The sequence below is a fragment of the Lytechinus pictus genome, chromosome 11 (assembly GCF_037042905.1).
Source record: "Lytechinus pictus isolate F3 Inbred chromosome 11, Lp3.0, whole genome shotgun sequence".
NCBI lineage: Eukaryota > Metazoa > Echinodermata > Echinoidea > Temnopleuroida > Toxopneustidae > Lytechinus > Lytechinus pictus.
This window is the reverse complement of record NC_087255.1, coordinates 4580970-4599273: the sequence shown is the minus strand read 5'-3', so window position 1 is coordinate 4599273 and position 18304 is coordinate 4580970. Positions and strand designations below refer to the sequence as shown.

The following is an 18304-nucleotide window of genomic DNA, read 5'->3' as shown; positions in this document are numbered from 1 at the left end:
CCTTATGTAGCTGATACAATTGTGCCTATTCTAAAGTAATTGCTGCTTATTTTTTAACCTTACCATGCTTACTGGACAATATTCTTCCCGCAAAGGGTAAAATACTGCCCCAAAATTGGTTGGACCCTGTACCCTCGTGGTGGAAGAAAGTTTACCCATTGCTTTTTACAGTGTTGTTTTGCACCCAGAAATACCCATTTTGAAACCGCTGTTTTCGACTCGCCGTATGGTGACCGTAGGGGAATTTTGACTGCAGTACTACACTCCCAAAAATGAAGTCCCACTGCTATATTTGAAATGTGCAATTGCACTTTGCCTATGGAATATACCGCTTTGGATGCAACCCCTTGTCAACAATTTCATTTTTTCCCCTGTTGATTTACTTTGGGTTTATTCAAACATTTTGATTGGCCTCTCATATCGAGAACCATTCCCATTTATGGCTGGACCCGCCCCCTCCACTTCCACATAACCTGTGCTTATGTTATTGCAATGTGGGTAGGTTCAAACATGAATATCCAATTATTGATTAACAAACATTGTGATTGGTTACTCATGTCGAGACCCGTGTGCAAAAGTGTATCTCTCCCGTTTCATTTATTTCAATATCACTTTTCCAATCGCACAGATCTAAATTAATCATTTCTCCATGTCGTTATTCTACGATTTGTGAAGAAAAAATGGCTCGGCTTCTTGTCTTCAACTTTGGAATTGTGCTTTTATCCCAGTGTATCTTGGATATTCAGTGCAGTAAGTTTTTCCCTACTATCGATAATTAATAAGGGCATTTGTCCAGGATTAAAAATGAAAATCAATAAATCTGCAGCTAAATGCATTCATTATTGCGTTCCTGTCGGTCAGATAAGAATGGCTAGAACTTGATAAGCCTCATGTGCCAGATATTACGATCAAGATATCTATGATTGCGGAATAAAGGTATACTGCCGTATCGTTAAGAACAACGTCTTCATCTTCCCAGCAGACGATGGGGAGTTTTCCAAATCACTCCGCAGACGCCTTTTTGAACGTAGATAACCCATTATCGAAAGCCCTTCATTATAATGCAGTCTTTGTAGAAGATTGGCAAATCAAAAGAGCAGTTTCGTTCGTAACTCTGGACAAACTATTTGAAATAATTTGTCAGCTCCGAATCTAAAAGCCCCCTCACAAAATTTCCGTCAAATCCTGCGATTAGTAACTATTGTCAAATTTTATCAATGAATGGTAAACGAAAGATAAATATGACATAGGAAGGATATCGATTTTTTGGTTCACCTCTTTGAGTAAATTGCAGCCGAAGGCGAGCGACGGATAGATATAACCCAATAAGACGAACGAACATTGAGCAATTGTTTGATATGGCGTGCGATTCGAAACGAAGACAAGGGAACAGATCGGGCGTTCTTGTACGTTTGTGTGCGCTCCTCGGGGTGTAACTCATTGTTTGTCATTGTGTTGCTTCGTTTAATAACGTCCCCCTAACACCTAACCGAATTGCCTGAAATAAACCTTTCGATGGCTGGCGAAAGGCATTTTAAAAAAAATCGTTTTCAATGGTAATTGATAGTAAATCATATTTACCCTGCGTGTTTGGGTTCGTACACCTTTTGAACTAATAGCTGCGATTATTTAAATAAATAAAAAAATCGTTGGTTATCTGTTTTTTGTCTCTTATTTAGTCTGCAGTAATCGTTAGTTTATCGTTCGTCTGTTATTGTCGCGCATAGTCCCTCATCGCGCTTTTGCCAAAGTGGACCGATCTCGAAAAGAACCACGATGACACAAACGAACAAGAACGCCCGATCTATTCCCTCGTCTTCGTTTCTAATCGCACGCCATGTCAAATCATTGCTCACTGTTCGTTCGTCTTATTGGGTTAGATTAACTCTTCGCTCGCCTTCGGCTGCAATTTACTCAAAGAGAAGAACCGAAAAATCGATATCCTTCGCATGTCATATTTATTATTCGCTTACCGTTCTTTGATAAATTTGACAATAGTTACTGATCGCATGATTATACGGAAATTCTATTTGAATTCGTTGAAATCGCATGCATTTCGTGCATTTTCCCATTCGTCACCCTTCGTCCGCTCACATTCTGTCAGATGTGAGGGGGCTTTTAGATGGACGGTCTGCTGTCCCGGTTCACCAATTTCCGAAAAAGGTCTTTCAGCACTTTATTGTGATTTGACGGGCATTTCCAATGTATATACTATGTTCTAGAATCAGTCCCCGTCGTAATTGCGAAAACTCGTTATTGTCTCCGTGTCTCACCGCGACACTGTACTTGACAACCCAGGCATGCGGTCTACCAGCTGGGTGCTCCCAGGCAGCCTGTATGTCATACCTATATTATTTGTTGTATTTTTAGATATCAAATGGCTTTTCCATTTTGTCTAAAAGGCCCAGGGGCATGTTTCATAAATCTTGTTATACAGTGCGTCCCTCAAAAAACGAAACCGAGGTTTAGCGATGATTTATCATAACTTAATCACAAATACAATAAACAAGTGACCTATCATCGTAAAGATACAAAATTTTGCATCCACGCATGAGTGAGTAAAAACAATATGAAGAAAGGATAGCAAAAAGTCATTTGGCGGGGGTATCAAAATTTCAAAAAGAAAATCACATGCCTAAAAAGTTCAATATCTTTAATTTGATAGCTATATCGCAGAAAATGGTCAAGGAATAACAAAGTTATGTTTCTTCGAGACAATGTTTGTATTTGCATAATTTCGTGAAACATACGTGTTTTCACCGGTTTCCCACTGAAGCAATCGCACAGTTAACAAAAGACTTTCTGCATGGCTTTTCACTTAATGAAATTATTGGACCGTGGACCGTTTTTTTGTAATGCAGGTATCAAATTAAAGAGCAGATATTAAACATTTTCAAAAATGTGATTTTCTTTTTACTAAGATACCGCCCACCAAGTGACTTTTTGGTTTCCTTTCTTCAAATTGTTTTAGCTCACTCATCCATGAATGAGGAATAATCCAAGTTATTTCAAATGAACGAGGAGACCCCATGCTTTACATTAATAGGTAATTTGTCTATTGTATTTGCCGCATACATTCGTAATTCCGAAGCTTCGTTATTCCGAAGGTTCGTATTTCCGAAAACGATATGAGGTTCGTAATTCCGAAGGTTCGTTAGTCCGAAAACAAAGTGAGGTTCGTTCCGAAGGTTCGTTAATCCGAAAACGAAATAAGGTTCGTTGTTCCGAAGGTTCGTTCGTCCGAAAACGAAATAAGGTTCGTTAATCATTACGTTTTCGGACTAACGAACCTTCGGAATTACGAACCTCATTTCGTTTTCGGATTAACGACCCTTTGGAATTACGAACCTCACTTTGTTTTCGGACTAACGAACCTTCGGAATTACGAACCTCATATCGTTTTCGGATTATCGAACCTTCGGAATAACGCCGAAAATGTTCGGATTAACGAACCCTTTTACGTTTTCGGATTAACGAACAAGAAAAATACAGTATCTTTCATTTCTAAGATACAATTTTGTCCACTTCTGACAAAGTTCATTCATCATTTTATAGTAATATCACTATTTATTAAATAAGCAAGCTAACAAACCAATAAATTGGGGTCCTTCGGTCTCGCGGGCTGTCACCAATAAATTTTCTACAAAATGTTCAAATGAAATGTTGGGTCGAAACGGCAAATACATGTTTAGAGGTAAAATATAACGGAAATATTTCATGATTCCATGATTTTTTTTAATTGACGGGGGTGTGTGGGAGGCGGCCCCTGCCAATCTGTATGGCACTGTTCAAAAGGCACCATACCCATTGTAGCACACAATGAGACGATTTGAGAAAAAAATACACGCTCTCCCATACTTGAAAAATATTGTTTTTGCTTGAAGAAGGAATATTCAAAGCTAAAAGAGAACATATAAAAAAAAAAACAGAACAATTCAAGCAAATAAATAGATTTTAAAATGAATTTTGACCGCATAATTTGAAAATTATGGCAAAGATAATGAAAAGATTAAGAGGAAGTCTGCTGATTAGCAAAAAGTCCGATCATCATATTTATCATTTTATGCCATTTTGGCGCAAGCCTCCTTTTTATCCCTAGACAAAACATTCCCCGTTCGCTCAAGCATGAACGAAACTATTTTTTTTTATGGCATGTAACAGATAAGACTTCAGAGCACCTATTAACACCAAAATATAGACATCATGATTTAAATCAAAAATTTTTATAGACTTTTCAAAACTTGGCTAACCGTGCAAATACCTAATACTAACATGATCTCTTTTGTTCGAATACTATGAGGCGCCGAATGTACCAATATTATATAGAACAATTATTTGTTATATAATCATTATTTGTTAAATAATAACTATTATTTATATATAATTTACATTTTATTTGTAAATAACTACTATTATATAAAATATCATTTCTAATTATTTATATATAATTCCAAGTAATACTTCATTATTTGTAAATAATAATAGTTCGACATTCCATTATTTATAAATAATGATTATTTGTTTTTCATTATTTATAAATAATGATTATTTGTTTTTCATTATTTATAAATAATGATTATTTGTTTTTCATTATTTATAAATAATGATTATTTGTTTTTCATTATTTATATATAATGATTATTTGTTTTTCATTATTTACAAATAATGATTATTTGTTTTTCATTATTTATAAATAATGATTATTTGTTTTTCATTATTTATAAATAATGATTATTTGTTTTTCATTATTTATATATAATGATTATTTGTTTTTCATTATTTATAAATAATGATTATTTGTTTTTCATTATTTATAAATAATGATTATTTGTTTTTCATTATTTACAAATAATGATTATTTGTTTTTCATTATTTATAAATAATGATTATTTGTTTTTCATTATTTATAAATAATTTGTTGAGTTTTCCATTATTTATAAATAATGATTATTTGTTAAATAATGAAAACGTCTACTTCATTATTTATAAATAATTTTTTCGAGTGCACCATTATTCTCATTATTTATAAATAATCATTATTTAATGTTCGAGTTTTCCATTATTTATAAATAAAGATTATTTGTTAAATAATGAAATATCTACTTCATTATTTATAAATAATAATTTTGTTTCAATATCCCATTATTTATAAATAATCATTATTTATAAACAATTTTTACAGTTTGCCATTATATACAAATAATCATTATTTATATACAAATAACCATTATTTATTAAATAATGCCATTATTTATTAAATAATGCCATTATTTATTAAATAATGCCATTATTTATTAAATAATGCCATTATTTATTAAATAATGGAAAACTCGCTATAACATGCAAATGTGGGACCGCCCATGATATGAATATTCATGATGCGATTTCCTTTTTCGTGATTTTTCTTCACAAATTTTTGTCCATTTCCTCTTCATAATGACATTTCTTGAAGCAATTTTCTAGGGATATGGTCTGATTGTAATATTCTTCATTTTCTATATAACTTCGTCTTCGTAGAAATATCAAAAAGTGTAATTTTATACGATTTTTCCTACAGTTCACAATCCCCATAGGCGCGCGTGTACGGTAGGGACAACCGGTGAATCGACGGAGTGCTCTTCATCGAAATACTACGTTGGTTGGTCCCCGGAAGTGGCGGGCGGAATTTAGCCCGAATCCTCGATGGAAGTCGATCAAGTGCATATGAGCTGAGAGAGTGAAATATCAGTGTACTTGTACAGGCCCTTCTACTTTTTATAAATATTTCTTGTTGCTTTTTTGGTTAAGTTAATTTTCCTGGTGTAGAGATAAGTTTCAGTTCTAATAATGCACTTCAAATACATTTTGGAGTGTCTGTTTGAGGCGTTTGGGGCGATTTCACCCTGGCCCCCAAATGCTCGCAACGACAATACGGGGGCATGATGACCCCTAAATTTTTAAAAACTTATTTTTCTATTGAAAATTATCCCAAAATTCACCAAAAGTGTGCACGAAAGCCTTCGTATTTCACTTTTAAAACTCCGAAAAGTGCCCAAATGACAAGCTTGGTCGCTTCGCTGTCTCGCTTTCAACTTGAGAACGTTTACACGCGTCTGCCCCCACCCCCCGAAAGAAATTCTGTGAACGGCCATGCTCAAAAGAGCATATGGCACATTGATTTATATGTACTTTTCATTTTCATTATTTTTATCACATTATCATCATGGCCTTACACAGAATTTTTACCGGGGGGGGGGGGGCAGCTAGGACGCGCGTAAAGTTTCTCAAAAAAATCTTGAAAGCGAGACAGCGACGCGACCAAGCTCAAATGACAAGCTTGGTCGCTTCGCTTTCTCAAGATTTTTATGAGAAAGTTTACGCGCGTCCTGCTCCCCCCACCCCCCCCCCCCCGGAAAAAATTCTGCGTAAGGCCATGATGATAATGAGATAAAAATAATGAAAATGAAGTATACATAAATCAATGTGCCAGGCTCTTTAGAGCATGGCCGTATACAGAATTTCTTTCGGAGGAGGGGGGGGGGGGAAGGAGACGCGTAAACGTTCTCAAGTTGAAAGCGACACGGCGAAGCGACCAAGCTTGTCATTTGGGCACTTTTTGGAGTTTTAAAAGTGAAATACGAAGGCTTTCGTGCACACTTTTGGTGAATTTTGTGATAATTTTCAATAGAAAAATAAGTTTTTAAAAAATTAGGGGTCATCATGCCCCCGTATTGTCGTTGCGAGTATTTTGGGGCCAGGGTGAAATCGCCCCAAACGCCTCAAACAGACACTCCAAAATGTATTTGAAGTGCATTATTAGAACTGAAACTTATCTCTACACCAGGAAAATTAACTTAACAAAAAAAGCAACAAGAAATATTTATAAAAAGTAGAAGGGCCTGTACAAGTACACTGATATTTCACTCTCTCAGCTCATATGCACTTGATCGACTTCCATCGAGGATTCGGGCTAAATTCCGCCCGCCACTTCCGGGGACCAACCAACGTAGTATTTCGATGAAGAGCACTCCGTCGATTCACCGGTTGTCCCTACCGTACACGCGCGCCTACGGGGATTGTGAACTGTAGGAAAAATCGTATAAAATTACACTTTTTGATATTTCTACGAAGACGAAGTTATATAGAAAATGAAGAATATTACAATCAGACCATATCCCTAGAAAATTGCTTCAAGAAATGTCATTATGAAGAGGAAATGGACAAAAATTTGTGAAGAAAAATCACGAAAAAGGAAATCGCATCATGAATATTCATATCATGGGCGGTCCCACATTTGCATGTTATAGCGAGTTTTCCATTATTTAATAAATAATGGCATTATTTAATAAATAATGGCATTATTTAATAAATAATGGTTATTTGTATATAAATAATGATTATTTGTATATAATGGCAAACTGTAAAAATTGTTTATAAATAATGATTATTTATAAATAATGGGATATTGAAACAAAATTATTATTTATAAATAATGAAGTAGATATTTCATTATTTAACAAATAATCTTTATTTATAAATAATGGAAAACTCGAACATTAAATAATGATTATTTATAAATAATGAGAATAATGGTGCACTCGAAAAAATTATTTATAACTAATGAAGTAGACGTTTTCATTATTTAACAAATAATCATTATTTATAAATAATGGAAAACTCAACAAATTATCTATAAATAATGAAAAACAAATAATCATTATTTATAAATAATGAAAAACAAATAATCATTATTTGTAAATAATGAAAAACAAATAATCATTATTTATAAATAATGAAAAACAAATAATCATTATTTATAAATAATGAAAAAAAAAAAATCATTATTTATAAATAATGAAAAACAAATAATCATTATTTGTAAATAATGAAAAACAAATAATCATTATATATAAATAATGAAAAACAAATAATCATTATTTATAAATAATGAAAAACAAATAATCATTATTTATAAATAATGAAAAACAAATAATCATTATTTATAAATAATGAAAAACAAATAATCATTATTTATAAATAATGGAATGTCGAACTATTATTATTTACAAATAATGAAGTATTACTTGGAATTATATATAAATAATTAGAAAGGATATTTTATATAATAGTAGTTATTTACAAATAAAATGTAAATTATATATAAATAATAGTTATTATTTAATAAATAATGATTATATAACAAATAATTGTTCTATATAATATTGGTACATTCGGCGCCTCATAGAATACTGGTTAAGCTCTGAATGGGTGTATCAATACACTCAAATAACAATGATTGGGAAGACCCTGGATACTCATTTTCAATTTTCGTTTAATTTTTCATTTCATTTAGCATGAAAGCCCTATATTTTCACCACAGATGGACACAGAGGCAAAAAAATCAAGTTGATATTCATGTCAAATGCTTTATGTTTTTTAATAAAACAAGACCTGAAGTTTCTGAGACAAAATTTTTTTCCGAGTCTGGCAGCCATTTTTTATTTCAAAATGGCTGCCAAAGTATGGATACAAATTAGTGTTGAAAATAGTATATTGATACATATTTTGTTTTGACAGATTTTTAAAGAACAGGTTTGATCATGATGTTTTCGCCTGTGATTTAGCTTGCTATTATAACACTTTTTTAAATCCCACAGAAAGAAACACCAGTAATTCATTCATCTGATAAAAAAACATTGATGAAGTATGTGATATGGTATGTAATGTCAGTTACCGAAAACATGAACTTTTTTTTCTCATTTCCTGGAAAAGAGGATATATTATATGAAACTTGGTAGATTTCCTCTCTAGGTAACACCCCTCCCTTCTACACCAAAATTAAAGATTACCAATTAACAATGAAGCCATAGGGTACCTTTAATTATATGTAATGTCAGTTACCAAGTGGAAAATGTAATGTCAGTTACCGAGATGTAATGTCAGTTACCATGATAAAACGTTGGTTACCAATATTGAAATGCAAATATGTGGTCAATTTTATGGTGAAGAAATATTGTATACTTGTTATTTAACCCTAAGGAGACTGGGGGGGGGGCTGATTCAGCCCCCCCTCGACATTTTTTGCGATAAATCCACTGCTCAAATGTTTTTGACCGCGTCGCTCGCTGACTTTTTACCTTCAAGTCTCGAGCAACTTTTGAGACCAAAATTGTGACCCCCGGGTACACGGTTCCGAAATTACGCAACATTTTGTAAGTGCATGCAGACCCAAAATTACTCAAAAACGTGAATTTGTGTACAAATCCAATGCAAATAGTGTTTTCAGCAAAAATTCATAAAGTGTATCATTATTTTTCCTTTTACTGCTAAAATCAATTAATTTTATCTTGTATAGGGCCAAAATAAAGTCCCTGACAATTTCCATCGAAAAAACAATTAAAAAAAAGTAAAAAAACAAAGAAATACATAAGAAATTTAGAAAACAATAGAATACATAAGAAAATAAACTTGATCAGATGCCTATCTAGAATATGTGAAACAAAAATTAGCATTTTAGGGTCATTATTTTATTAATTAGATCAAACTTATGATTTTACGCATAAATTAGCATAATTAATCAGCAATGAGATTTTTTGCAGAATTTGATTTTATAGTTTTGTAGATAATGCCATGGGTAACGCGCGTGCCAATTTTCGTTGCGATCGCGCGATCGACGGCCGAGATCATAAAGGGGGGCTGAATCAGTTGCATTCCCATCGTGCAAAAAAAAATTACTATGAAATTGTTTTGTACATGCACTTACCAAGTACCTAATTGTTTGTATCAGACAATTTTAAATTTGGTTTTCGGGGGGGGGTAGGGGGTACTTTTCCCAACCTATTGCCTAAATCTGCAACATTTTTTAAGCTTAACATTGTGATGAAGGGGATTTCCAGGGTCCCTTTTTTAGTTTCTAGGATTCTTTTGAGCATTGCCTCGCTAAAAGTAAATTCCTGGATTTTATACCTGTTAGTAGTGTGGATGTGTGATACAATTTTTTTTTTGGTTTGCAAGTATAGATGAAAAGTGAAATTTGACAGTTCTGATCAATGTTGCATGGATCTACTAAAACTGTAGTGTTTTTTTTCTAATTTACAATTAGTTCAGTTTCAGTTTAGAAGCTTGAGTTTATTTTTTGTTGACAGCTTACAAAAGAAATTAGCTAAGAAAATGATTAAACAAATTATGAAGAGAATTGAAATCCGACAGATATGAACAAGCATTGCTTACACTGACCAGAATAGAAATCAATAAAACTACATGGCTGCGTGAGATTCGGGGGAGGGGTACATGTAGCCTAGGGGAGGAGACCCTTATTCATTTTGCCTTTTTTGAGGGGAGGGGGAGATTGGAGAAGGAAAAGGTTTAAAAAGTCAATATAAAACTGATGAATATATTATGTATTATGGGTGTATAGTCAGAAAAATCCATGTGTACAGTCAATGCAATATTAAATTACTATAGGAAAACATGTAGCTGCTATGACCCCACCCCCCCCCCCCGAGTAAGTAAAACATACATTTCTTATCTTTTGATAATTAAAAATGTGAAGTATTATGAAACTTTTATGATTTTAAAAAGCCGTACATATAAGTACCAAGAAAATTATGCCTTTGAAAATCATATAGCACTGGTAAATGTTAATGTGTATTGTCAGTTACCGACAAGTAATGATAAAAATGTTCAAATCAAAGAAAGGAATTAAGAAAAAGAAAAAGTTTTTTCATTGAAATGTTCCTAAAAACTCGGGTATACTTCCACCTCAAGCTCACTTTCATGTGAAGCCCTGCACAGAAGATACAATGCAATGATTCCACACATTTGACTTCCATGTGTTATCTCTATGGCAAATTAAGTGTAATGTCAGTTACCGTAATGTCAGTTACCAGCATGGTTGTGGAAAAATTATCATAGTCCCCAAAAGACAAAAACGAATTGTTTAATATTTTGACACATCTTAACCTAGTAACGGAGGTATATTTACATATTCAAATTATTTCTCTATCTACTCAGGGACATGAGATATTTCAATTTTAATGAACACCCTGAAATTGCATGTCCTTTTGCGTAATGTCAGTTACCGACACATTTTTGCTTGCTGATGCGTAAAAAAATGTGGTTACATAGGAAAACTTAGTATCAGAGTACACAGCAAGGTTCACTTTATTAACTCTATCAAAAGCAAGCTCCCATCATTTGTTGTTTTAGAGATACACACAATGGAAGGTGTGAAAACATTGTGGCGTGTAATGTAAGTTACCGTGAAAATGCCCATGGGTGAAAATTATAACGCTCCACGGCGTATCCACTTTTGACAAATGTGCTGTTGATAACATGGGAATAGAAAAGAATTATAGGGGTAACTTAAATCAAGATTCGCAAGAGCTGTATAGGCCTCCTCCCTTTTCGAAAATATGCTGAGGCCAAAAATGCCTTTGCCAGGATTTGAACACGGACCCCAGCTACAACACCGGTGATAATGCATTAAGTTTCAACAAAAAGTTAATTCCAATTGATGTACAGTATATTCCGAATTTTCGATGCAACCCCACGTCTTCTTCAGGGATATAAAACTTAAGCCAGGCTCACACTATGCGATTCGTTGTGATCCGAATTTCAAAGAAATTGTAATAACTTTTGATATGAATATTCCAACCAATTAAATCTTAGCAATCAGAGTTCAGAATTGTGATAGGACTACTGACATCAAAATTAAGTCTAGTTCGAGCCTCCCTGTAGGAAAAAACAGCAAATTCAAATCCAAAATTTAATGACGTCATCATCAGCTGCAACTTGGAGCCGATCTGGACATCACTCCGACCACAGGGCTTCCACAAAGCAAAATTATGATTTTATTATTCCTAACATTATGCCGCACTTCAAATGAAATGATTTTACTTCATGGAAGTTTCACATTTAATGTAAAATGTGATCTACTAAGAAATCGGATCACATAGTGTGCAATATGCTTTAAAATGATAAGGTATTTGAAATTATACACGTACAACAGCTTTGGCAACTCTTGTATTTAAATTTGTTTTGAAAGAAATGAATGAAGAGAACAATGGAAGGCGAAGCTTAAATCAAGGTTCCCCAGAGTTATCTGCCCTTTGGAAAAATTGGTGATGCCGAAAAATGTCTTTGCCGGGAATCGAACCCGGGCCCCCAGCTTTGAACGCCGGTGCCTTAACCAATAGAACACAGAGACTGGTTAGTTGCTAGGGCGATCCCGATCCAATTGACCGTCAGATAACAGATTTTTCGACACCACCAATTACATTTTCCGTTGTCGGGTGTAGGTGAGTTTTGAACAATGACAAGCCGCCCTGCATCAGCTGGATCAAAGCTATTGCTTAAATGCATCACATGTATGGGACACACACACGCGCGCGCACCCTCCACACACACACACACATAATTATATAGCATCCTCTCAATATAAATATATATATATATATATATATATATATATATATATATATATATATATATATATATATATATATATATATATATATATATATATATTTATATTGAGAGGATGCTATATAATTATGTGTGTGTGTGTGTGGAGGGTGCGCGCGCGTGTGTGTGTCCCATACATGTGATGCATTTAAGCAATAGCTTTGATCCAGCTGATGCATATATATATATATATATATATATATATATATATATATATATATATATATATACCATTGTTCTCTTCATCCATTTCTTTACAATATTTAAATAAAAGAGTTGCCAAAGCCGTTGTACATGTATAACTTTACACATTTGTATACTTTCTCCCATACGTGTACTGTATCAAATGGAATATTAGGAGGAAAATTTGAATAAAAAATGGGATTGTAAATAAAAGACAATCAATCATAATTTTGCCTCTATCTTAAAATATGGATACATGTTCATTGAAACTCAAAACTTGGAAAAATTTGGTTATGTACCCTTCGCATTTGAAGAACGATAACTCTGTGACCTGTGCCAATCATGACATAAGCAAGTTGTCAAATTAAAGTTGATGAGTTACTCAATTAGGTAGAATGCATATAACAAGAATAAATCATGTATTCTTGATACAGATGACCTTTGATCTTCGATTACCTTTTTTTAAAGAAACACCCTGTATTGATATTGAGGCCTAAGAGCGGTTTCATTTTAGTAATTCTAGTTGTAGTAGTTTTAGTAGTAGTAGTAGTAGTAGTAGTAGTAGTAGTAGTGGTAGTGGTAGTAGTAGTAGTAGTAGTAGTAGTAGTAGTGGTAGTGGTGGTATTATTAGTTGTAGAATTGTTTCTTATGATATGATCATTATCGTTAATTTGTTAACACTGCTTCGATTTCCGCCCAGCTGACAAAATCTTCATAACAGACGTGATTCATGGCAAGGTCTTCGTCGGCGAGAACACTGGCCCATATTTCTATGGGGAGGACATCGAGGAAATCGACCTGGCAGGCGTTGAGGCTCCCGTAGGCATTGACTACGATTATCGAACCAACAGGATATATTGGACTGATGAGGAGACTAAAAGAATCAGTCGGGCTTTCATCGATGGGTCGGGGCAAGAAATAATAGTTAACGAAAACCAAGGCATTGGAAGTAAGTACTGCTAAAAAAAAATAGTTCATTCGTTCATTCAGCAATTGTGGATTACTTGGTATTATTCAGTTCGTTTAACATTTGTTCAGTTGAATAAGCCTTAAGATTCTTTCAGCACACTGACTCAATTGTAGTTTTTGTTCGACTTCTCCCCCAACTTTCCCTCATCGTAACTACCTTCATTCAATTGCACCATTGCCACTGCCCCCGTTAATATCACCATCATTTGGATAAAAACAAGAAATAGAGGGATGATGTAAATACCTTATTTTTGACACCACCAAACCCTGATACAAGAATTAGAAAGACATGTTTCTATTTTATTCTGCCGTAACGTGATCGCGCAATCGAGGCCCAAATGGAAACTTTCAGGACCAAAACATAAGAGGCCGATTAGACTTTATCTCAAAGGATTATTGAATGAAAGAGACGACTGAAGATGATGATTATTTTTGTTTTATTCATGAAAATCTGATGGCAAAGTTTTATTTCTCTTAGGCATACATCTTTTGCACGTACGAAAAACAGGTTTGCATGGGCTCTTTATTTCAAGAAAATGTCTAAACTCTACAATTTGGCTTGATGTGTTCTTTCACCGAATTCACAATTTCTTGATTTTTCGTTTCGTTCTTACCCATTAAGCCCCAGAAGGGATAGTCTTAGATCTAGCGGCGAGCCGATTGTATTGGACGGATATACTGCTAGAACGTATTACGAGTGCTAGTCTGGACGGGAGTAACCGCCGAACTATTATAAGTAGTGGTCTTTATCTCCCATGGAGCATAACCATTTCTCAAAAAAGAGGGTAGGTATGGGTACAAAACATGGCAAAATCTTATTCAGCCTAGTCGCACTTTCTCTCTTCAAGTTCAAATTCAAGATTTATTTATTAAAAAACCAGACATATTATGAGTACAAATCAATGATCAGATGGTACAAAAGAATACATGATACAATATGAACGGTTTTCTAGGACCCCGAAGAAGCACAGCTTGTGAGTGGGGCCCTATACCTCTAAATAAGATGTAGATCTAAATGTATAAAATGACAAAGGAGAATACATGATAAACAGATATATCGACTACAAATATGTACAAAATGCTACATTAAACAAGTGTCAGCATAAGCACAAACACACTAGGTCCTCTCTCCTTCTACCCCAACCCCCTCCTCATATTATACTCTCTGTAGTTCTCTAGCATAGCTTTATACCACTGTTCATTTTGTTCCACTTAAAAGAGAGCCCCAGATATTACGGCTAGAATAATGTCTGGGACTCTCTCTTTTAAGTGGGTGGAACTTTAATAAGCACGATGAGAAATATTCTTTTAAAAAATATCTTAAAATCCACGTAACGAAAACTTATCTGGACACTTTCAACAGCAAAATAAAAACACCCTGCATCGATATGAATAGGCCTGAATTAGTGTTTCAAGGACACCATTCATAAAATTGCCAGAGTTTGAAATAAGTCCAGGTGGATTTTAGGATGTTTAGTCAGGAACAAATCGAATACAGGATTTCGTCTTAATGTTAAAGATTCATTCTCAATCTCAAAATATTCAAAAGTTATTTTGGGCATTAAAACCAAATCCAGAATTCGATCGGTCCCTATCTACAATTCATAATTATTTACTTTAAATCCACGCAATCTCGAGTGAATCCTTTGACTCCTTACGTTTACTGACTGATGCAAACATAACTATTGCTATCACTTTTTGTAATGTTAAAAGAAAACTGTATTGGTGTGACGAAGGTCTGACAACTGGAAAGATTGAAATGTCAAACAAAGATGGTTCCGATCGGAGAAAGTTGATTACAGCATCCCTTACACAACCTTACGGAGTGGCCCTTGATTCACAAGGTACATGTACAATGCAATGGCTTTTTAAAAGTCATTTAAGCATTTAGAGTTGAAACACGAAGTATTTTCCAGAACATGAGTTTAACGTAATAACTAACAGACCAACGCTTTTAAACTCAGCGAAAGAATAATATAGCAAACTCGTTTTCTGTTCACTGATAGATTATGTCAAGAGAAACACGCTCTGCAAACATACATCAAAGCAAGGCATCCACAACAAAATTCAGACAAAAGTAATAGTAACCGACTGGAATGTGACGTCCTGAACATGCCAGCCAGGCGTTTACACACATTTTGTACATTTCGATAGAAAATGAAAGTGATCTTATGAACATAATTGATTTATAAGCTCATTATGTCCTCACCTTAACGTTTCAGGATTTCTTAATAATGGTTATTCAAAAGGACATGCCTTTTAAAGACTGACCAGGAACAGTAATGTGGGCGCGTCGTGGTCCAGTGGATCTGACTCTCGCCTTTCAAACACAGGGTCGTGGGTTCGAATCCCAGCCATGGCGCGTTTTCCTTCAGCAAGAAATTCGCAACCGACCCGGCAGGAATAATTGTCTGAATGCACGAGCGCTGAAAGGCAGCTCGAACTAAAGCAAGGGTAATAATGACATTAATATCAATGCGCCTCGGAATACATTGTTTCTAGGTAGATGGTGCTAAACAAATGCCTATTATAATTATTATTATTGAAATTAACTACATGTACTAGAAACCAACGTTTCCAATTTCTTATCAACGTCAAACATTATGTCATTGGGCTCTAACCTCCTTCCGCATATTTTATTATTATTTAAAGAGAGCTTACGATTTGCCAACGCTTTTGGAGACAGTATTTTCCGCATCTCAAAGTCCTTCTGCGAGTGGGAATTCTGTCCTAAAAGTTTATTATTCATACAAAATTGCGTTGATTCCGTGTTGGCTAGAGCATTTGGATTCAATCACGGTTTTCAATCTCCTCATACTGCATACCCAGCAGCACCATCTTAATATCTAGGGTCCCTTATCCAGGGGCACCCTAATCATTCAAACTATTTTGTACATTCATGTATGATTTGTATATATTTTGGTTTGCATATTCATTTTTAAATGATTGAATAAAAATTAATTGAATTAAATCGTAGACCCTCTGCCAACTCCGGTATAATGTAAACCTCTTCTCGTATACAGAACAACGCTTGTACTGGACGGAAGGTTTTCATGATGTCATAGAGTCGATCGATCTCGATGACTTATCCGACCGGAGAGATCACGTTTACGCCGTAAGTGGGGACTTAACCCTCTTTGGCATCTCACTCTATTTCAACTCAATCTACTTTACCGACTTCTCGTCGCGAGGTCTTCATGCGTCTGAAATCGGGGTTGAGGATATCAGGGAGGTTACTGGATTTACAGAAGGGTCACCTACACATGTCAAGATCTATGCAGGTGAGAAAAGGGGGGTGTTTTATGTAGCCTCAGCCATTAAGGAGCAAGGTTTTCGGTAGCTTATAACAATAGTCAACGATGAAAAATCACTATTTGCTTATAGCTCCCCAATTACAAGGACGGGGGAGTGGGTCGGGTCTTTTTTAACCGATAATCATTTTCCAGGATATCAGTGAGACTATCGGCATTACAATGAACAGGGAATTAAAAAAGAAGATCAGACATGATTCTTCTGGTTGTATATAGGCTATAACTTCAATTAAGATCGACGTATCTTTTTCTCTCCCATTGACATGATTTATTGTTGCTCACCTCCCCCCTCTCTCTCCAGACTTAACCTGTGATACACCCTGCATTGGTAACAGTCGATGTCAGTTGATCGCGTATGATACTCCAGAATGCGTTTGCATAGTTGGATGGGAGGGGTTCAACTGTCTCACACGTAAGTGCATGGATTCATTGCAGTTCAATCGTGTGCGGCAACCGTGCTTATCAAAACACTTGATAACATGGCTTAGCTAGGGAAGGACTTCATGATGAAACTTGCATCGTATATAGTAGTGGTACAGTTCAAAACATCCAAATGAGCCAGGCCTGACTACCCTGAAACCTTTAATAGGTGCCCTAGCTAAAGAGCACTTGCAAGAATTCTCGACATCTAGAAACATCTGATCAGGTGGTCTTAACATGCGCACGTGCGGGATCTATCTCTAGAAAATCCTGATCAGGTTTAGTTCCAACTATTACATGAGCTGTTGTTTCCGTTTATCGAGATATCACTGATCAGGAAGAGTTTCAACTATCGCGCGTACGTTATTATCATTTTCTGTAGACACCCTGATCAGGTATTGTTCCATCTATTGCATGTGCGGTAGTTTCTGTCTCTCGAGATATCCCTGATCAGTAGAGTTAATTCCAATGATCGCTCGTGCGTATAGTTTCTCTCTAGAAATCCCTGATCAGGTATTTTTCCAACTATTGCATGTACGTGCGGTAGTTTCTGTCTCTCGAGGTTTCTCTGATCAGGTAGAGTTCCAACGATTCCGCGTGCGTTAGTTTCTCTCTAGAAATCCCTGATCAGGTGTAGTTCCAACTATGGCATGTGCGGTAGTTTCAGTTTCTCGAGATATCACTGATCAGGTAGAGTTCCAAAGATCCCCCGTGCGTTAGTTTCTCTCTAGAAATCCCTGATCAGGTATAGTTTCATCTACTTCATGTGCGGTAGTGTCTCTCGAAAATTCTCTGGTCTTCCAACGATCCGATCGCGCATGCGTTAGTTTCTCTCTAAAACTCCTGATTAGGTATAGCTATTTCATGTGCGGTATAGTTCAATCTTTCGAGATATCTCTGATTAGGTATAGGGTTCCAAAAAGCGCCTTAGTTTCTCTATAGAAACCCGATCAGGGGATTGTAACTACAGTAGTTTC

At 35.1% G+C, this 18304-nt stretch overlaps 1 protein-coding gene across 3 annotated transcripts in view; it reads left to right on the top strand.

Annotated features, from left to right (window-relative positions):
* Window positions 1-538: 538 nt before the first annotated feature.
* Window positions 539-18304, top strand: part of LOC129271311 (low-density lipoprotein receptor-related protein 4-like) — a 28304-nt gene continuing 10538 nt past the window's right edge. For 2 of the 3 annotated variants that reach the window (XR_010295086.1, XM_064106526.1), the window contains exons 1-6: window positions 609-750; window positions 13328-13576; window positions 14219-14381; window positions 15310-15440; window positions 16620-16877; window positions 17209-17319. Coding sequence is in view for 1 of the 3 variants with exons in the window: in XM_064106526.1 (XP_063962596.1) it covers window positions 681-750; window positions 13328-13576; window positions 14219-14381; window positions 15310-15440; window positions 16620-16877; window positions 17209-17319 (982 nt within the window). In the remaining 2 variants the exon portion in view is untranslated. Of the gene's footprint in view, window positions 751-13327; window positions 13577-14218; window positions 14382-15309; window positions 15441-16619; window positions 16878-17208; window positions 17320-18304 lie in introns of all 3 variants that reach the window. The other variant, XR_010295085.1, reaches the window with a different exon arrangement.